Source organism: Rutidosis leptorrhynchoides, chromosome 1 (assembly GCF_046630445.1).
Source record: "Rutidosis leptorrhynchoides isolate AG116_Rl617_1_P2 chromosome 1, CSIRO_AGI_Rlap_v1, whole genome shotgun sequence".
NCBI lineage: Eukaryota > Viridiplantae > Streptophyta > Magnoliopsida > Asterales > Asteraceae > Rutidosis > Rutidosis leptorrhynchoides.
In genome coordinates, this window is record NC_092333.1 from 285,424,132 (window position 1) to 285,447,286 (window position 23,155).

At 36.5% G+C, this 23,155-nt stretch overlaps 1 protein-coding gene across 1 annotated transcript; it reads right to left on the reverse strand.

Annotated features, from left to right (window-relative positions):
• Nucleotides 1-16,506: 16,506 nt before the first annotated feature.
• On the reverse strand, nt 16,507-19,864 carry LOC139869816 (ubiquinol oxidase 4, chloroplastic/chromoplastic). The gene is made up of 9 exons (XM_071857790.1): nt 19,624-19,864; nt 18,840-19,032; nt 18,656-18,749; nt 18,425-18,540; nt 17,979-18,087; nt 17,826-17,894; nt 17,605-17,676; nt 17,482-17,529; nt 16,507-16,890 (listed from the first exon to the last, which is right to left on the reverse strand). Exons 1-9 carry the CDS (start codon nt 19,770-19,772, stop codon nt 16,661-16,663), a joined length of 1,080 nt encoding a protein of 359 aa, XP_071713891.1. The 5' UTR covers nt 19,773-19,864; the 3' UTR covers nt 16,507-16,660.
• Nucleotides 19,865-23,155: the final 3,291 nt, after the last annotated feature.

A 23,155-nucleotide genomic window follows, 5' to 3' on the forward strand; every position in this document is an offset into this window, starting at 1 on the left:
AATTCTTGTAAACTTTGAAACAATCTTTATTTTGAAATGAAGGCGACATATTTTGGTCAAACGTTATCTTAAAGACTTATAATCAGGTAATGGGACCCACGTAGCCGACGCCGTCACTTGACGATTTGTCGGGGTCGCTACACAATTCGCATTCCTAGTAAGGATAAAATGCCGGTGATGATTTATGGAGAGAAGGGTAATTCAAAACTAAAACTCATTAGCTGTTTGAAAGCCAAGAAGTGTTTAGAAAAGGGATGTTATTCTATTCTAGCACATGTTAATAAAGTCGAAAAGAAAGAAAAAGAGAAGTGCATCAACGATGTGCCTGTGGCAAGAGATTTTCCTGAAGTTTTTCCGGAAGAGTTGCCGGGATTACCTCCATTTAGATCTGTAGAATTTCAAATAGATTTAGTACCAGGAGCTGCACCAGTGGCTCGTGCTCCATATAGACTTGCACCGTCCGAATTAAAAGAACTTCAAAGTCAGTTAAAAGAATTACTAGACCGTGGATTCATACGACCAAGCACTTCACCGTGGGGAGCTCCAATTTTGTTTGTTAAGAAGAAAGATGGATCTTTTAGGATGTGTATAGATTATCGTGAATTAAATAAGTTAACTATCAAGAATCGGTATCCACTACCGAGAATTGATGACTTATTTGATCAACTGCAAGGATCATGTGTTTATTCGAAAATCGACCTAAGATCGGGTTATCATCAATTACGTGTCAAAGAAGAGGACATTCCGAAAACTGCTTTTCGGACACGTTATGGTCATTACGAATTTTTGGTCATGCCGTTTGGGTTGACAAATGCGCCAGCTGTATTCATGGACCTCATGAATCGAGTTTGTAGTCCATATTTAGATAAGTTTGTTATCGTTTTCATTGATGATATTCTTATCTATTCCAAGAGTGAGCAAGAGCATGAACAGCATTTAAGGTTGATATTAGAGTTGTTGAGAAAAGAACAGCTATATGCTAAATTTTCTAAATGTGCTTTCTGGTTGAAAGAAGTGCAATTTCTTGGCCACGTTGTTAGTAGCAAAGGAATTCAGGTTGATCCAGCAAAAATTGAAGCCATTGAAAAATGGGAGACTCCTAAGACACCAACGCAGATACGCCAATTTTTGGGTTTAGCCGGTTATTATAGAAGGTTTATTCAAGATTTTTCCCGAATAGCTAAGCCGTTGACAGCGTTAACGCAAAAAGGGAAGAAATATGAATGGACCTCTGAGCAGGAGAGTGCATTTCAATTACTGAAGAAGAAGTTAACTACGGCGCCTATTTTATCGTTACCAGAAGGGAACGATGATTTTGAAATATATTGTGACGCTTCGCGACAAGGTTTTGGTTGCGTTCTTATGCAACGGAAGAAAGTTATTGCATACGCATCCCGACAATTAAAGATTCACGAGCGGAATTATACGACGCATGATCTAGAACTGGGAGCAGTCGTGTTTGCATTGAAGATATGGAGACACTACTTGTATGGGGTTAAATGCACTGTGTTTACTGATCATAAAAGCCTTCAACATATTTTCGATCAAAAACAGCTGAACATGAGGCAACGTAGGTGGGTTGAGTTAATAAATGACTATGATTGTGAAATTCGTTATCATCCCGGGAAAGCGAACGTGGTGTCCGACGCTCTAAGCAGAAAGGAACGAGAACCAATTCGAGTACGAGCGATGAACATAAAAATTCGCATGAATCTCAACTCACAAATCAAAGAAGTTCAACGAGAAGCACTTACTAAAGAAAATATAGGAAATGAAATAATGAAGAAGTATGAGAAGAAACTCGTTATGCGGGAAGATGGAATTCGATATTTTGCAAATCGTATTTGGGTACCGAAGTTGGGTGGATTAAGGAAGTTGATATTGAACGAGGCACATAAGACAAGATATTCGATACATCCTGGAGTTAGAAAGATGTACCAAGATCTTAAGACACATTATTGGTGGCCTAATTTAAAGACAGACGTTGCAACATATGTTGGGGAGTGTTTAACTTGTTCCAAAGTCAAAGCAGAACACCAAAAGCCGTCAGGGTTACTTCAACAACCAGAAATCCCAGAATGGAAATGGGATGGTATTACTATGGATTTCATCACGAAGTTACCAAAGACTGCCTGGGGATACGACACCATTTGGGTGATTGTTGATCGTCTCACCAAGTCTGCACATTTCTTGCCTATAAAGGAAACGGATAGAATGGAGAAACTATTACGATTGTATATAAAGGAAGTTGTTTCAAGGCATGGAATACCTATTTCCATTATATCTGATCGTGATAGTAGATTTACCTCAAAGTTCTGGCAATCACTACAGGAGGCACTAGGAACTCGTTTGGATATGAGTACCGCATATCATCCGCAAACGGACGGGCAGAGTGAAAGAACAATTCAGACTCTTGAAGACATGCTCAGGGCATGTGTGATCGATTTTGGAAACGGATGGGATAAATATCTACCATTAGCAGAATTCTCGTATAATAATAGTTATCATGCGAGCATTAAAGCTGCACCATTCGAAGCATTGTATGGAAGGAAGTGTAGATCTCCTATCTGTTGGAATGAAGTAGGAGATCGACAATTAACTGGTCCCGAGATCATACACGAAACGACTGAGAAGATAGTACAAATTAAGGAGAGATTGAAAACAGCCCGTAGTCGCCAAAAGAGCTACGCCGATGTCCGAAGGAAACCATTAGAGTTTCAGATCGGTGACATGGTTATGCTAAAGGTGTCACCTTGGAAAGGTGTGATACGTTTTGGAAAAAGGGGTAAACTAAACCCAAGATATGTAGGCCCGTTCAAGATCATCGAACGCATTGGACCGGTAGCTTATCGACTCGAGTTACCACAACAACTCGCCGGAGTACATAATACCTTTCACGTCTCAAACCTTAAGAAGTGTCTTGCAAAGGAAGACCTCACCATTCCTCTTGAAGAAATCCATGTCGACGAGAAACTACAATTCATCGAAGAACCAATCGAAATCATGGATCGTGAAGTTAAACGGCTCAAGCAGAGCAACATACCGATCGTTAAGGTTCGTTGGAATACTCGAAGGGGTCCCGAGTTTACTTGGGAACGAGAGGATCAAATGAAACAAAAATATCCACACTTGTTTTCCGATGACGCAAAATAGGTACAATTTTAAAATTTCGGGACGAAATTTATTTAACGGGTAGGTACTGTAATGACCCGCACTTTTTCGATCATTCTATACTTATAAGATTAATATTTATATAAATTAAACCTTACCAACATGATAAGCAATCCAAATTGTTGAGATTTATGTTTCCGAAAAGAGTTTTACACAACGTTTGACCGTCTAGTTTGACCGATGATATCACGAACTATACAATATATGATAATTATACGTTTGTGTATATATATGTATATATACATATTTAACATGATTAATGAATGTTTTAATACCTCATTTTGTATTAATAACAATAAGTTATAAGTATGTTTTGAAACTACTAACTTAAGTTTTCAAAACGATAACCATACGTAACGTTATTTGACATAAATACTTATAATCTATAATGTTTATACATATATCGTACAAGTAATGTATTTAATCACTTTTAAGAACTTAAATACATAAAACCATATAAGTGTATTCACAAAAGATAGCTATATTTGAATCCTCATTCCATTTTTCACAAAATTTCTATACGTATATCTAGAGTATAAGTACTCGTATCATACCTAGCTCCTATACGTATTTACTATTGGTATATACACATCAAATCACCACCTAACTAGCCCTTGTTACTTCCCTAAGGTAGAGGTAATTGCTTTTGTATGATTGTTTGACAAATACACAAGATTACAAGCTAAAAATTTTGTCCTTTCCCCCCCCTAAATCACGTTTTTAAGGAGGATCATGTATCCTCATTTTGATTCAACTTTCACTTCCATTTTCTAGCTAAAACACACACTCTTTCTTAACCCTTAAACTCCATAACCATTCAGCAAGAAACCATGAAGATCTAGCCATAGAAACAAGCCTTAATCACCATAAGGAAAACCCTTACAAAAACACTTCAAGAATCCTTTCCAAGAACACAAACTTACTTCCAATCTTTCATCCAATTCCATCACCCTTTTGGTTCTAGGTTCTTACTCCTCTTTTACAGCAATCTTGTCCAAGTAACTTGAGGTAGTAACTTTTTTCATAACCTTATTCGATTCATATATATATAGCTATCTTATTTTGTGGTATAAGATTTTAACAACAAGAACATAGTTTGAATATTTTCAAACTTGTTTGCAAACTAAATAAATCCTTCTAACTTAACTTTTAAAATACTTCAAGACCTGTAATATAACTTAAATATATGTTAACTTAACAAGGTATAACTTGGTTTCTCAAAGATTACCTTAAAAACTGTTTTTACGACGTCGGAGTGTAACCGGGGGCTATTTTGGGTTGGATAATTAAAAACTATTTTGAACTTTGAATTGGAGGCTTATTTTCTGGAAAATTGATATTTACTATGAATATGTTAAGACATAAAAATTTCATGATTTAACTCAAAGTATAAGTATTTTTAGAAAAATAATCATTTAAGGTTGTTTACATGATGGAAAATGATCAACTTCATAAGTTTCACTAAAGTTTGACCTATGACCTGTGATTTCGAATAAAAACTAAGGTATTTACAGTTCATATTCTTAAAGAGGGACTCGATCCAAGGAAGTGGCAAGTTGAACCAATGAAAATGGAGTTGTAACGAAGAAACTATGACCAAAACGAGATCGGATATCTAAGACTAGTTTAGCTACGAAAATAATTGGAGAAAATTAAATAAATCACATATTTTTAAAATAACATGATATTTCATATATATGTACTCATAATTTAATTTTATATGGTTCAGGATCACCCGTAAACAATACGAGAAGATTAATCATAAGATTCCCATGATTGTACGCAACACGTCATCTGACAACACCGGTACTTTATGTACGCAACACGTCATTTGACAACACCGGTACCATGGGTCAAGATTAATCTCGACCAATACATATACGATGGGGGTTTTTATTTATTTCATTGGGGGTTTATTAAACACCTAAAAATGAACTATTAAAATTGAATTACTAACATCGGACTGCTAACTACGGACTAAGAAATTATTAAAAGTATTAAAAGTATAATAAGTATATATATGTGACGATTGTTTTAAAAAGAAAAGGTATTGATATATTATATATGGATAGGTTCGTGATATCAATCGGAGACTAAGTCGAAATTACATATCTTCAAGACAAAAGTGAGTATATAGTCCCACTTTTAAACTCTAAATATTTCGGGATGAGAATACATGTATTTTATGTTTTACGATATGGACACAAGTAACTGAAAAATATATTCTACGTTGAGTTGTACCACTGGCATACTTCCCTGTAGCTTGGTAACTACTATTTACAGCGGTATTGTAAACGCGAATCCTGTTGATAGATCTATCGGGCCTGACAACCCCAACCGGACTGGACGACCAGTATTCAACGGTTGCACAGTACTTCGTTTCGTGACTACACTTGGTACGGTGTAGTAAGATTTCATAATAAAGGGAATATGCGACGTGATTAAATGTTAAGTATGGTTACCAAGTGCTCAACCACTTAGAATATTCTTATTAAAATGTTTACATATGAAATCTTGTGGTCTATATTTATATCGCTGCCGGCATTAAACCTATATCTCACCAACTTTATGTTGACGTTTTAAACATGTCTATTCTCAGGTGATAACTAAAAGCTTCCGCTGCAACATGTTGAATTTAAGCAAGATCTTGAGTATGCATATTTGTGTCAAAAATAAAACTGCATATCCGAGGAATTGTAATGTAAAATATGCTAGAAATCGTATTGTTATCATCACATGTAAAGTTTGTAAGTCTAAGATTATCGCTAAACGATAATCATCTTTATATTGTCTAAAACTTGTATTAAAATAAGAGTTATGGTTTGTAATGTAAAATAAATGCAGTTGTTCTTTTAAAAATGTCGCATATAGAGGTCAATACCTCGAAATGAAATCATACGTTATTTAACTCGTTCTTATGGTTAAGGACGGGTTATGACACAATTCTCCTCAAAGAGTTACCCTTAACGACAAATTCGTCATCCGCGATTTATCACATTACACAATTTCGAGCACTAGCACCAACTCAAACCCTCACATCGGGAAAACCCAACCATTCTCGTACCGAGATTTCAACTCCTCGCGTACCATACCAAGTACATCGCTAGTAACAACCGCAAACCAAGGTAAGGTCAACCATCAAACCGAAGAAGACCTAAATAAAGCGAATCCTTACGGATAAAACTCACCACTTAACATCCCTTGTAGTGCGCAATACGACCCAACTACCGTAACATCAAAATCAGACGGCTACAACCGATAGCGTCCAAAACGATCATGGCAACGCTAGATCCCAAGGTGTACAAAATCAACTTTTGTCACACCCGTAACAACACATGAGCGAAACACGGCTATCACATCAATAATCATACCACATGGTCCTCACGACCCCACCATCGGCGTATAAAAACACCCGATAGTTCCCACGACATGGTCCTTACGACCCCACCATTGGTGTATCAACAACCAATAGATCACAACTCGATATGGCCGAAACAACCCGAGCCAAAACACATATGGAGGATGGTCGAAACAACCCGAACCTTAGTGAATTCGCACAACCCGAAATTCACCAACCCAAATCCATATTTCCCACAACAAAATGACCGCACAACCCGAGTCATTGTGAGTACGCGCAAACCGATACTCACTTCCACCACATAGTATAACCGAGGATGGTTGTACAACCCGAGCCTTAGTGAATCCGAACTACCCGACATTCACTACCTCAAACTATGAGTCCAACCAACAGGGACAATCGTACTACCCGAAATATTGTGAATATGAACAACCCGATATTCACGTCCCACAACACAACTCAAGAATGGTACTCCCATTCCGATAACGTTATACCATACCCATATAACACTAACCCATGATGAAGTCAGCGGACCCCGTAGGTCATGCTCCACCAATCTCAATACCGGATAAAGTCAGCGGACCCCGAAAGTCATGCTTCACCGATACAACACTACCATGATGAAGTCAGCGGACCCCGAAGGTCATGCTTCATCAATCAACGCCCTTTTGGCCTCGAACAACGAGTAGCGTAACATCGCGCTCTGCTACGCCATAGTGAATCCTAACGGATACCACTAACCATCCACACAATCGAGCAAGAACCACCTATATCAAACATAGGTACAAAACAATAATTCTCTGAAAGAGAACCCGACACGCACATCCCTTAACCGAGGGATTCCACCTTGCTCGCCAAACACGTTCATTACCTCTCAACGAGATTACCACATTATCACCTCGGTGATAATTTAAATCCAAACCATAAGTACAATTTATCCGAAATTGTAATCTACCACAAATCGACCAAAACCAGGTCTCGACAACATTTTCCGGGTCTACCAAAAGCATCATCCGAAATCTCACACTAAAACTTCCTCGGGCGGAAGTGTAACTCCCCCACTTGGAACTACGTTCCAATATCACAACTCGTACAACCGTACAATGCTACCAAAGGTAGACTCCACCAACAATTGGGTTCACACGACCCATCACCATATCTTGCTCCAACCTCGAGCATACGAAGGATTTTAACCTATCCTTAAACACTTCGAACGAAAAGTGTACCACAAATTACACAAACCATACCTTCGCAATCATCCAATTGCTTTAGTTTGTCAAATTTCCCTAGTCACTCATGTACCTAAGGGTTTCACCTCGGTACCCTAAGTACGATGTAACCGCAACATAATCGGAGTCGAACACCACGCTAGTAGGTATAAAAGAGGCACCTAATGTCGCGTCACGTAGACTCCTTTACCAACATACATCGAGATTTTAAACACTCGATCTCTAGGGTTTCATCCTACCCGTCGAACCTCATGGTTCATCAACTTCCTCATAAAAGCGAACACGCGCTTAACGACCGAACACCAAAACCCATTTCCATGGCTTGGTAGAAACATTTTCCAAATACTAAGGAATGCTTGGTTGCACCAAGTCTCACGCCCTTCGTCCAAAATCAAACATCACCATAGGGTACTTCTATTAGGAACGTCACCCTTAACAACAATATGCAATACACAAGGCATTTAATCAACTCGAATTCAAATGGCACTTAATAAATAATCAAAGGACATATTTATTAAAACAAAACGTACCTTAACGTCTCCTTGCCGCATTCGCCGCCGCCAACTCAGGACAATTCGGCTTGCGATGTCCCTCCTTATGACAATAGTAGCACATCCCGTCATCACTTCTCGGCATAGTGCACTCCCATAACTTGTGGCCCCTAACACCACAATTGAAACATCTAGGTGCACGAGAATCCATCGTGTCTTTTTCCACATTACCCATACTCGCACTCGCGCCCTTAGTTTTCTTACTTGGAGCACCATACGAATCAACCCTTCTCTTACTTGAAGGTTCACCAATCTTCGATCGCGAATACGACTCGAAACCCCTAGCCATGTTGAATAACTCCGCAAACGAGTTCACTTAGCCAACGCTAATTTTGCCCTGCAACTCATCATTCAAAGTCCGATAGAAATCTTCCATCAACATCCGATCATTCCCAATATACTCCGGGCAAAAACGAGCCTTCGACATAAAGGTCGTCTTTAGAGTATTCAAGTCCATCGATCCTTGTTGCAAATTTCGCAACTCATTACGCATTTCTGACAAATCGGCTGAAGTCCAGAACTCCTCGAAGAATTCCTTCTTAAACTCGTCCCACGATAACGCCATAAACGGTTCACCACCGACAAGATCAATCTTACCATCTAACCAATCCTTTGCCCTACCCCGCAACAAGCTAGTAGCGAGTCTTGTCCTCTTCTCGGGAGGGCATTCAATCGTGCGAAAACATCCTTCGACATCCGAGATCCAAGTTGTGCTTACCAAATTATCCGGTTTCCCATCATACATCGGAGGTTTAGTCCTCATGAAGCCCTTAAGACAACGGTCCATTTCACTACCACCCCGAAATTCGGAATACTTCCTATCCATTTCTTCTCGTAACGCACCCACTTGCTCCGCAACGGCGGCCGCAACTCTAGCGTTAAACTCCACGTCGTTCATCTCGATCCCATTTCCCGTCGCCATTCTAAGGAATGCAAAGCGATTAGATCACGAACGTATAAAACACACACTCCACAATGCCCCATCTTGCTAAACACTCGTCGTACATCACTTGTTAGACACGATTTGCACCCGTAATAAGGTTTGAAAGTCCTTATTATGCACACACGCCGTATCCACTTGTTAGTACAACGACCGCCTCGCTCGATGATTTAACCATCACAACAAAAATTCTATACGTTATAAACATACGCAAGAATATAACCTCACAACACAAACCACAATCTTAGTTAGTTCACCTACACGCTAAGGCACTAACCAAGTCCCTATCCGACCCGTTCACCTACAAGTCCCGCAGCAAACAAGCACACACAAAGTCTAAGTCTAGTCACCTATCTCAAGTCGCCTAAATCCCTTAGACCATGCTCTGATACCACTTGTAACAACCCAGCCCGTATTAAAACCGGCCCATAAAAATTTTTCCTTTTAATACGCGTTAAATGATACTTTAGGTCCCAATCAAAAACATCTTTAGTACAATAGAAGGTTTAATAAACTTTAAAACATTTAATACATTAGTTAATTGTCCAAACGGACATACACGAACCGACTAGTTTAGTTTTCAACCAAAACCGAGCATGGTGATTTGGGACTACGCTACCCAAATCCTAATCGAATGCAAAAGTAAGATCTTCTAAGCAACCTAGCCAAGATCTCTAATCCCCAAGCTTACCCGAGCCGCCAAGCATGCGAACCTATAAAAATATAAACAACGGGAGGGTAAGCTAACGCTTAGTGAATGATAATATACTACATACATATATATATGTATAAAATGGACACGCCACACAAAAACCAAATACCGCATACCGAAGCATCCACGCATAAAGATAAGCTAAGCTATGCATACCGTACGATCACTAAGCAATAAACTAAAAGTGTAACACCATATAAGTTCACCCACGGTGATGTGAACAACGCCAATAAGCTACACCCGGAGGGTTAGCTACAACACAACAATACAACAATATATACCAATATATAAACGTCCAAGGTTAACCCCTTAACCCAATACCGAGAACCAAATACCACAATGAAGATTGGCCGAACAACCCGAGCCTTAGTGAATTCGCACAACCCGATATCTACTTCTTCACCAATTCATCAACCAAGGTTGGCCGAACTACCCGAGCCTTAGTGAATTCGCACAACCCGAGATTCACTACCTCATCAACAAGATGACCGAATAACCCGAGTCATCATGAATCCGCACTACCCGAGATTCACTTCTCAACATCAAACCCACGGTCACGGGATTATAGAATCCACCACATCGGGGTTATCCACCTCACAACAATATCAACCCTTCGCCTTTGGGGTTATAACATCCAAATCACAACCACGTGTGATAACGTACACACAAACGTGTACCTCGCCAAAGGTAATCAACCCAAACGCACAACCGTGCCAATTGGACCTATACACAAGTCCATCAAATCCACCTATATGTGAAGTGAGCCCTATAACCGAGAAACACTTCACCCGACCCGCACCCATCCTACACATACATATGCATATAGGATATTAACACTCACCTTGTCGTCTTAATGAATGCTTCCAAGTAATCCGCAACTCGTCAATGGAAAGTACCTATTCCATAATCATAAATACCACAACACAATTAGGATGGATTTACAAACCAACCCAATTCGACACTTAGTGCAATTTCGACCCAATTGCACCTCCAAGCACAAACCGTGCCCAAACTAACCAATAATCACTAACACGAGTGACAATGGTCCTAATATGCCAATTAAACTCGAACACAAGTGTTAAACACGTGTCTTACCCATTTTGACACCAAAACCCTAATTTTTGACCCATTAAGTCAAAATCTCACCATTTACAAGTTTTGACACCAAAACATGTTTAACTCGGTTTAATACTTCAACTTAATCCATTTTAAGTCTATAAACCTTATTAATTCACAATCGGGTCATAATCATCACCAAAACCCTAATTTTGACTCTAGTCAAAATTAGTCAACCAAAAGAAACCTAATCTCTTCCAACACCTCAATAATCACTAAATACTAGTGATTACACCCATTGCAAGTCTTACAAGCATAAACTTGCACACCAAACCCAAAACCCGCCAATAACAACAATAAACCCGAATATTGGTGTTAATCTCCAATTAACAACTAAATGGGTTTCACCTATGAATCATACAATCAAAAGCCCCAAATTGAATGATGAACACAAAAACGAAATTCGAAGTTAGAGCTTACCACTAGTATCACCGTGTAGCTAGGAACGAGGAGAACACACTTGTCGACTACGCCAAAGATCAAAACCCGCTTCTTCCTTTCCAAAATTCCACTTGAATCACTTGGGTGTTTGAGTTTTCTTGAGAGAAAATGAAAAGAAAAGATAAAAGAAACTAAGAAAATAAGGAAATGAATGGGTGGATGAGGTTAAAGCCTCAAATCTGGCTCAATAGTGAAAAGACCAAAATGCCCTTGAACTTCATTTAAATTTACAAGAATCCGGCACCAGTTTGCCCAGAATGCCGCGCCGCGGCCTAATTTGTCGCGCCGCGACATTTGACTAGTTCTGGGATCACTTTTTGTCCAACTTCTGATCCAGATTTCAGTTGTTTGCCGCGCCGCGGCCTCCTTTGTCGCGCCGCGACACAAGGCGTGATATGACTCCTTGTCTCATACACAAGACTTTAACACCCGAACATGTCCCAAACCCTTCATACGCCTATCGTACGTACACTATACACCTATAAGTCATGTACGGGGAAAAACGGGGTGTTACACGCGCCGCGCCATTGGTCTATGACAGATTCCTTTCTTTTGTATTAGATATTTTGAGGGCAAATTGGTAAATTCACTAAAGGGCCGACTTTATGGCTCTAGATTCAGTTTAGTGAGCCTCATAACACCATTTTCACCTACTTCACCTCTTCCAAATTAATTTAGTGAGAGAAAGGGTTTTCTAGAGTGAGAGAACTCAAATCAAGGAAGAAGAAGCCGATTTCGGGTCTAAGTGCAAGCATTAAAGTTGTTCATCTATCCTCTAGCTACGTTTTGATTGTAGTGGTATGCTCTAATCTTGATTTCCTAATTTAATTTTGTGAAAGGGTTAGTGTTAGGGTTAATGGTGAACTTAAAACCCACTTTGTTAGTAAATTGGGTGTTTTGGGTGAATTTGGGTCATGTAGACCTAAAGATGATTAACTAGGGTTTTTCGAAGTATTAATTGATGTTTATGAGCTTAAATTAGTTAGTTAATTACTAGTACACCTAGAGATAAGTAAATGGGCGTTGTGTGGGTTGGTGGATGACCCGAAATGGGTGTGTTGACCTTAATTTGGTCAAATGGGTCAAAATGGACCTAAGTTAGTTAATGTTTGAGTGTAATGCATAAACCTTGTGTTGAAATGTGTTTTAAACCTAACTTGGCTAATGATTAGGGTTTTGGGGATGTTAACCCAAATATTAGGGTTAAGGGTGTAAATGGGTCAAAATTGCACCATGAGTCAAGATAACACTAGAATGGAGTTTTAGTTGGTTGACCAACTTGAATTTGTGATTGATATTATGTATAATGTAATAGGTACGTTACATTGAAAATTTCCGAGCTTGATTATCTTTCACAAGAGTTTTCGAGGTGAGTGGAGTAATTATACGTATGTGTATATGACACGTTTATTTGTGGGTGTTATGGTATGAACCATCGAGCCGGTAGTGCCATAACATGTGTGCGATAAGATGTGAACCACGAGCCGGTAGCATCGAGTGTTAACCACGAGCCGGTAGCACTATAAAATAAGATGTGAACCACGAGCCGGTAGCATCGAGTGTGAACCACGAGCCGATAGCACTATAAAATAAGATGTGAACCACGATCCGGTAGCATCGAGTGTGAACCACGAGCCAGTAGCACTATAAAAGAGTATGACTCAATTGTGTATGGTGTGAACCACGAGCCGGTAGCACCATAGCGTTTATGGTTAACCATATTGAGATTGTCGATTATTTAGCATATTGTTTATATATATATATACATTGTGTTGAGTATATGCTAATGCGGTTTTGTGTTAATGTACGACTTGTTAAGTGTTTTGGGTACGATGACATGCTAATTGAGTTACAAGTTCGTATGAGGTATTTGGTGAATGTGATTGCAAATAGATGAGTTATATATATGTATGTGTAATTATTGCATTCACTAATCTTTGCTTACCCTCTCGTTGTTTACCTTTTTATAGGCTCAGGTATGGACAAAGGTAAGGGCGTTTGTTTGGAGTAGAGATCCCGTTGTGTTAGGGGACGCTTTTGGAGATATTAGCTTTTGGGGTTTGACCGAGACATGGGTAGTTTAACCCCAAACACCATGCTCGTAGGATCGTTTGGTATTTAAACTTTTGCGGTCTAAACTCTCGTTATGTATTAAACTCGTAAAACGGCCGATGTGGGTCCCGCTTTGTAAAAATTATTTTATGTTTGAAAAGTGTTAGTTGTACATATTTGAATATGTTGTTAAAAGCGTTTTGTCTAATTATGTCGGGAAGTGGCAAATCTTTTTCACATTTCAAGACTTTTTGGACAGACCAGATCGGCGCGCCGCGCCAGCTGAACAAACAAATTTTTATCTTTTTTTTTTTTTTATATTTTCCGCGGGTTCGATGGTGGTTTGGTTTGGGTTGTTACATTTCCTTTCTTTATTGACAATATTGCTGAAATCGTCCCTGTGGTTTGTAACAAAATTGATGTAATGGTCCCCATGGTTTGTAACAAAGTTGCTGAAATCTTTATCCCCAAATATTTTGTCTTCCTCACCTTCATCTTTATTCTCAATAATTATGAACAAACTCTAATTTTTTTCATTTTCAAACACTTCATCACCTATCTTCATCTTCCCCAAATCACAAACTCTAATCAGCACCAAATTAATTTCCATTCTCAACTTTAAATCCAAACCAATTCCAAACTTAAATGTATGGTTCTTGTATAAATTCACAACAAACAATTCCTTCATTCAAGAAATTTAAATGAAAATCTCGATTAAAAAAAATAAGGAGTTGGTGTCTGTTTTCAATACAATTAACACATTCACACATAATTACACCAACTAATGTATCATCATTCAATCATCCATCTATAATATTTTATCTATAATATTCGTTGTTTATTTGCCGTGATAAGTTTGTAATTGCCTTTATCATCATTTAATTAAAACCATATGCTCAACACCAACCCATATGTTCTTCACAAATGCTACAAATCAAACCTACAAGTACAAATCAAAATCAATGACAAATAAAATCAAAATCTACCGTAATTAATTAGTAAATATAATTCCTAAAAACTAAAACTTGCAAGTCAAAAGCTATCCTATATAATTTGCAAATCAAAAGCAATCCTATATAATCAAGATCCAGTTCACGACACCAAGAAAACAAATATCCATTCCATTAAAATTATAAAGTGATAACGATAAAATGATAACGGATTAAGTTATCTCGGAGCCTATTTTCAGTTTCTGCTTCGGATTTTCAAACCCACTTGCTGTTGTAACGACCGTCACAGGTGGTTACGTCGGGATTCAAGTCCGCCGGAGATGGTGGTTTCCGATGGGTGAGTTCATGAAGAGTGCATTCCAGATCTGAAGATTGTCTTAATTATGTTCCAGATCTGAAAGATGAAATCAAGATTGCAAATCGTCGGAGATGGTGTTTATGAACCGGAATCTGGTAGCAAATAGAAACAGATGGATGGCATGAGACCATGAAGGGATTTTTTACTTGAAGGGATTTTTCCTTACATACAAAATAGGAACATGAGGTTAATTACTCTTTTAATTTTAAGGGATAAAGAAGAAATTAGAGAAAAAGATAAAAAGAAATTAAGGTTTGTTCTTTCTTATTTTTTTATGGATAAAGAGGATAAAATGAAGATGATAAGGGAAAGGAAAAAAGAAAAAAAAAACTTAAAAGACAGATTTACCCTTGTGTGCGTAGCATGTGGCATGAGTTAATGGAGTTTTTTCACAGCCATCAGTCGGAGGGACTAAATCAGCAACATTTGCAAACCACTGGGACCAAATCCATCAAAAAAAGCACATGGACGAAATCAGCATTTTGATACAAACCACATGGACCATTTCAGCAATTTTGTCTAAATATAAATAATACAGTAAATAGTAGTGATACCTAAAATAATATAATAGATGTAATAAATTAAAGGGTTTAGGCTGCTCAATAGTCGTTTACTTTTTTTTTTTCTTTCAATGTAGACTATATATCTAAAAAAATACTAATGTAGGTCACATACTTTCAAAAAGTGTATCGATGTAAACAAAAGGTAATCTGTTACCAGCTAAACATGTTACCCGTTGTTTACATCGATATATACTTTTTGCAAGTATTGACCTACATTAGTATTTTTTTGGGTATATAACCTATATTGGAACAAAAAAAATTATACTTTTTTTAAGCTCAATTTACAAAATCGATCAAGGATTATTCTCTCAACAAATTGACTTCAGATTACTGAATCATAACATCAAACGAAGTTTCGTACACCATCAGTACTGATAATCAACAACAAATTCATAGAGTTTGATCTCGATTTCATCTTTCACCGAAACCGTGCCCGAATTAAGCTCCGGATCAATCTGAGAGGTTATAGAGAAATGTAAAAATACAGATGTGATCAAAATCTCTTCGTGAAACTATCTGTAAATTTACAGATCTTAAATCGAAGAAATGAATCCGAATTTCGAAGTCAAAGTTTCGAAAAAAAGTCAAACGAACTACCTTATTTAATAGGTCAACAAGTTAAGTTGGTTTACATTAACACATTTTTTCAAAGTTTATAGCCTACACTGGTATTTTTCTGAGTATATATCCTACATCGTAACAAAAAAAAGTATATAGCGACTGAGTAGCCTTAACCCTAAACTAAATGTAAAAAGTATATGACTTGTTTGGATCCATTTGACCCGTTACCCAACCCAACCAAACCTGAATTTAGACCCGTTCAAAAATTTGACCCGTTTGACTAATGACCCATTTCAACTCAAAACCGTTTTGACTCGTTATCTAAACCGACCCAACCTGAGCTGTTTTACAAAAACTTTCTACTACATGAACCTACTACGTGATATGTATATTGTAAAAGCTAAAAACTTTCTAAACGTACAGCATAATACACGTATTTTATGCCGAATTTAAGTCAGCACCAACAATTTATTTAGTGACTGGTAACTGTTTACTCAGAAACTGTAAGCAATAAGCATCATTATACATGACGTATGGCACACTTTTACATGATGCAACTTCCTAAACAAAGCTTTGAACTTGTATATGTTGTGTATAGTAAGTCGAATCCTACTCTCATATCATACATATATATACTCGATAATCTATGTATACGTGTTTACGCCTTGTGGTTTACGGGTGAATTCGTTACGGATTTCTTTATGCAATCGACAATACCTTCACATTCTGCATCATCAGGTAAAACGCAAACTAAATCATCTTCAGAAGAAACGGTTTCATTATAAGCATGAGGAGAACGAAGGTTCCCGTGTGTCTGACATGCCTTCATTGTCTTGCAATGTTCTGCTTCATCATCTCTGATGTTCATAAACACATCATACATATTCTCTGGACATACAAGCACACATATACATTATTTAGCAGATTACATTTTTAGGATCAGATTGATGTTTGATTCAAGGTTGAAAAGATGTGAGACGGAGACAAGTCGGACAAGATCTTGAAAGTTTGAGTCGGTCGGGACGGGGTCGAGACAGGCGTTGACCAACATTGACTTTTATATATAAATATATTGAATATAAATTTTTCAAACATATAGATTTTAAAACTAAATGATTTACAAATAAGATGGTGTGGTGTTAGTTAAGATTATATATAGGTTTTGTATAATGTTTTCTATAATTAGTGTATTTATTAATTTCTCTTCAAGGAATACTGTGTATGTCGGTGTTTTTCCGGGCTATTTTTTAAATGGGTTTGGGATTTTTGATTACACTAAACAAGGCCAGACAAAAAGTCGATTTTTGACCAACGCTGACCGACTTTTCCCAACTTTGACCAAATGTTTGGCCTTGACTTTTAAACTTTTTTTCTTCAAATCGGGATGCGCTAGTCACCAACCGCCATTTGCAATAATGGTTTGACTGATATTCGTACAAAGTTGAATTATAGACAAAAGAGGTAGTTCTCAGTTCTCACCTATTACTGGCCTTCGAGTATTAGGAGTTCTTGACGTTTGAAATTCGTCTGAAACATGTTACAAAACAGTCAATATAAACAGATGAAAAAAAACAGGGACAGTGTAGCTGAAATGGGACTTACCAAACAAGTACAAATCTTCTTCTGTGTAGTATTTCACAGCAACTTTAGACGGAGCAAGTTTTTTCAACTCATCTGTTCCATTAAACACCAAAATAGCATATCATAAGTTTTATATTACTATATAATTTTTATAAATTAATGTTTTCTGTCCCCAACAAGATTGAAGAAATTCACTTTCAGCAGAATTTGGAGCTAAAACAACCACTTAATGAAATACTTACCTCCTTTAGCCTTGATAAATTTGTCATACGTTTCAAATGCATGGCTCTCCACACATTCAGATAGATGATCTGCACAGATAAAATCAACAAACATATGATAATTACGATTATGAAACATAAGTGTGCAATTCAAAGAAAGTAGCTCATACTCACATGCCATTCTTGGACTCAAAATGTACATAAAGACGGTCATGAAATAATAGAAGATGGCTATATGTTGAGCAAGGAACCGGTCAAACCACCATGCATTTCCCCCTAACTCCTGCAAAATGAATACAAAATTAGTCAAAAAAAAGCCAAGAAACATGAACGATGCCCTGTAAAGATAAAAAACAAAGAAGATAAAAGCACCACACAATTGTAAAAAATACTAAGATGTGAAATGATGCAACAATTAAGGTAGAAATCCTAATAATAAGGATGTCCATAACGATTCATGATTAGTGGAACATCGAATGGACTAACTGATGATCAGAATTTTGTATATGCAAATGAAAGAAATGCACATGTAAAAAATGTAGTTTGTTACAAATCCCTAATACTAAGAGGTGTAAGGCTATGGAGTATTAACGTTGAATAAGTTTTGGGAAGAAGATTACTTCCATAATAAGAAGATGATGCATCTCATTCCAGCTTTCAGCAAAGTGAACTTTCAGATACTCTGATCTTCTCCACCAACCAAAGCTCTCATACATGTGAAGAACTGACAAAAAAGCTGCAATATACGGATAACAAAACCATAAATCACCATAAAATATTAAAAATGAATTTACAAATGGCCATGAATTAAGTGATACTAGTGGTAAGAACTAGTAACATTCAACACTTACCAAAATAAGGGACTCTTGCTATAGTTTCTAGAACAAAAAATCTTGGATAGTCTCTGTCATGGTACAACGTGTCAAGTACTTTAATTACCGAATCCTGAAATGAGAGACAAATTTCACTTTTCTTGTACCAATCAAATTCGCATTAACAAGCACCGATTTTACATTGTAATAATATAAATTATACCGTAAGAAAAATGTTTATAGATTGCTCAATCTTAATGACCCATTTCTCGACTGAACTAGAAGGTTCATCATTTGGGGGCTCACTTGGCAAACCATTTCCTTCATCAGGCGAAGTCTTAGGTTTAAAGCTCTCTTCTACCATCACTTTCTCCTCATTCTCTTGTAAAACGGTTGCACGAACCTTGCACACCCTCCTAAATCATCAAGTTGCATAGACACTTAACAGAGGTACAATATTATATTAATTCAAATTTAGCAATTGCTGACATAATTAATAATTAATAATTATAACTATGATTATAATTATAATTATATTATCATTATTATTATTATTATTATTATTATTTATTATTTATTAATTATGAAGTATGATTAATAATTGTTATTATTATTATTATTATTATTAACAAATGATAATAATAATAATAATCATAGACAAGGATCTATATTCTATATCGTAATTTAAAAAGTAATCCATATTATTCCTCCACAATACTTCAGAATCACTAGCAATTTAAGCTTAAAATATATAAAAAAAAATATATATATATATATATATATATATATATATATATATATATATATATATATATATATATATATATAAAATAGTTAACCATATCATAAGTTCACGGGCAAAATATCTAATTCCTCTAATCTAAAACATGTACACATTTTAATTTTAATCTTAATTAAACAAATCCTTACCTACAGAATTATTTATACGGAGTATTAACAACATATATATAATATTACATAAATTCAGAACGGAAAATGAAGGTTACCTTAAATTGAGGCGATGAGGAGAGGCGATTGAAGCACGAGAAAAACATCTAAAAGAAGAAGAATTACTGCAAATTTTATAATTTGTTGTTGGATTAGTAGACGAAGAAACTGAGAAAATAGAAGAAGGAAGAAATGACGCTGCTGCCATATCTAACTCTCTACAACTACGTTTATGGCTGTTCAGGATCAGGAACTAATTATGTACAGTTCAAGATTCAAAGATCAAAGAAAGAAAAGTAAAAGGACTATATTTATCTATTGTGAAAAGTAGAAGGGATTATACTGAAAATTGTAATTAGAAAGTTAGGAAGATCTTTTTAAGTAGTTGTCGTTTTGTGTGGGAGTTTATTTGTAGTTTAGGAAGAGGTGTATTCGCCCATTTATTTGTAGTATAGGGCGGTCGATCCTACGAACGGCAATAATTTTACCCTCGGGTAAAAAAGTATACTTGTCGACGAGTTATTGTTCTGCTTATTGAATATTTTGGGACGTTTTTAGTATAAGAGAATATTTTGGAACGTTTTTATGCATTTAAGGATGAAAATTGCTGAAAAATAAAGACTAAAACGACTAAAACTGATAAACACGGGGACGATTTGGTAATTTAGTCTACTTATTTGGTACTGAGTGAGCAAACAGAAATAAAAATGGAATTACTAAATCTACGTGGCATTAAGTCGGGTGTAGCCAATCTTCCGATGTAAGAAAGAAAGATGTAGACCGCAAACAGGTAAAGATTGAAAGGCAAGTGGTCGAGGGCATTTAGTTGGTCACACACGTACCCAAACTTACCACCTACCAATAGCACTTTTTGTCACAGGCCGTTTACAGCTCATGACTACGGTCTCCATCTCAAGTCTAACCACAAACTTACGTATCCATTACTCCCTCTTTCATTTAGTTAATCTTTTCATATGATTATTTTTATGATTATCATTATGATTATGAATTATGATACGACGAATTATGAGTTATAATTATAAGATCACCTGGAGTCGTTCAATATTAAATCTCAGTCCGATGCTAAAATAGGGGAAATCGTTCAGTGTTAAATCTCAGTGTTAAATCATTAATTAATTGTTTTTTAACACTTTTAATAATATTATTTGTTATTAACGGTGATTTAATGGTGAGGGGAGTGGTGTGCACCGGTGTCCCCGGTGTTAAATCTCTAAACACACCGTTAGCCAGGTAACGTTGAAGCATTTAACGCAGATTTAACATTGATTTAACACCGGAGGGGAGTGGTGCACACCGGTGTCCTCGGTGTTAAATCTCTTTAACGGTGGCAACGGAGAGAGACTCCTAGCGCTCTAATTATGATTATGATGCGATGAATTGTGAATTATAACGATGAGTTCTAAATGATATAATTAGAATTATAGTCATGTTAGAACAAAAATGACGATATATCATTTTAATGGTTGTGTTCTCTGTATACAAAATAAGTAGCAAAAATAAATATCAAGCAAGGTAGGATATTGTTGAACAATACAAAACTATTCTTTAACTTTTTTAAGTCATATCGTTTTTTAGACCAGCATTGTTAGAGTCAATGATAGGATCAACATATCGTGTGGATCCACCACATTTTCATCCTATAACACATGTCCAGGGAAAACCCGTTCAACTCGAATCCGGGCCACGTAATTTGAGGGAAGTAAAACCTCTGGGTGAGAATCGAACCCGGGTCACGTTCTTCGATTCACTCCTTGATTACCACTCAACCAAATGCTCGGTGATTTTTACGCCATAACTTAATTACTTTGCTTAAGAATTGAGTTTTGGTAGACACCTTTTGTTGAAGACACTATGTAACGTCGAAGATGAGTCTTAACGAAGATTTCGTTTTCTATTTACATAAAAAAAGTTCGGCAGCAACTTTCGTTGGAGCGTGACGGTGATCTTCATGAGATATCGAGGGAAATTTGATTACAAATCTATTAGCGCGGACAATAACTATGTGTTTTGGGAATAATAGTAGCCTTTTGGCCGAAATATAAGGTTTTTTATTTTTATTTTTTCATTATGGTAGTATATGAGCATGGGCGATCATGTAGCTTCGGCACCGGTAGCCTGTGGTACCGGTGAAATACGGTATCTAGTGAATTTTTTTTTTGAGTTTTTAACTAGTGATACCAGTGAATAGTATAAATTTTTTCAAGTGACATCATTAAAGTAAGTCAATTAGTAGAAAATTCTTTGAATTTTTAACTAGTGAGACTAGTAACGGTCATTTCGAGATCCGCCACTGTAGTATGAGATGAGATGGTGGATTAAAAAATTTGACGATGCAACATAGAGACATCGACTCATGGTGGACAATTTCAATTTGAAATTATACTCGATTGATATCAAACCCGCTTTAATACTACGATAGAAAAATTTGTAGCTTTTCAAATAGACTGTTATTTGATTAATTTTAACTTTTTGGTATCAAATAGGTTGTTTATGGTTGTTACCAGGGCCGGATATTGGGGCGTGCAAGGAGTACAGCCGCACAGGGCCCAATATATTTAGGGGCCCAAAAATTTTAGCCCAGTATTACAAATCTCGGTTCATTCGTTAATTATAATAGTAAAAAATTTAAAAATAGAAAACATAATAAATGTCGAATACAAATGACTCACTTTTGTTTATTGTCCTCATTATTATAAGGGCTCAATTTTGTTTTATCGAACATGGCCCATAAAATTGACAGGATGGCCCTGGTTGTTACTATTTGATCAGAAACTATATGACTAATTTTGACTGCTTTTGATAATCACCTAAGCAGTGTGATTTGTTTTGACAAATTGTCAAATGACTAATTTGATTATACTTTCTAGTTGTCTTTATATAGGTTCCTTGGAAGTATATGCAACCATTTAGTGAGAAAGTGTTGGAAGAAATCGTTGACTTTTGGATTGTCGGCATACATATCACTAAGTAAATGACTTTGTTAATTAAGGTGCCTTTTAAATTTTGGAATGTATTTAATGCACAAAACTAGTTAGGTTTGTGGTGAATATTAATATGGTTCATGTTTATACAAAACAATTGTTATGTTTGTGGTAAATATCAATATGAGCAAATATTTTGTACTAGTTTGTGGTAAATATCAATATATAACAGGTTTTGTACTAGATTCTGGTAAATATACTGCTTTCAGAGAAATAAAAAAACAAGAGATTGGAAACCGGTTTAAAAAAGAGGTTTTAGAGGTGGCATTAATACTGCTTTAAAATAAAAAAGGGATAATAGGAACCGGTTTCTTACAAAAACAGTTTTCTAATCTATAGAAAAGGAACATGTTTTATATAATAACCGGTTCCTATGGGTAGCTTTGGAAACTTATTCTGAAACCGGTCTCATGTTTAGAAACCCCCACTAATAAAAACCGGTTTCTATTCCCCATAAAATCGGTTCTCATTTCGCGTTTTTGTTGTGTGAAGTTTATGTGCATGACTAATTACCCTATAATGCATCTATATATACAACGAGGTTTGACCTATAACAAATAAGTGCACCTTATGTGCATGACTTTATGAA

Bases quoted from the DNA above. Each gene is read 5' to 3' on its own strand.
- LOC139869816 (XM_071857790.1), bottom strand. From the start codon at position 19,772: ATGGCAGCAGCGTCATTTCTTCCTTCTTCTATTTTCTCAGTTTCTTCG. The intron at 18,541-18,655 runs GTAAGTGTTGAA...CGTATATTGCAG, and splicing joins AGCAAGAGTCCCTTATTTTG to CTTTTTTGTCAGTTCTTCAC. The intron at 17,530-17,604 runs GTAAGTCCCATT...AACATGTTTCAG, and splicing joins AGAAGATTTGTACTTGTTTG to ACGAATTTCAAACGTCAAGA.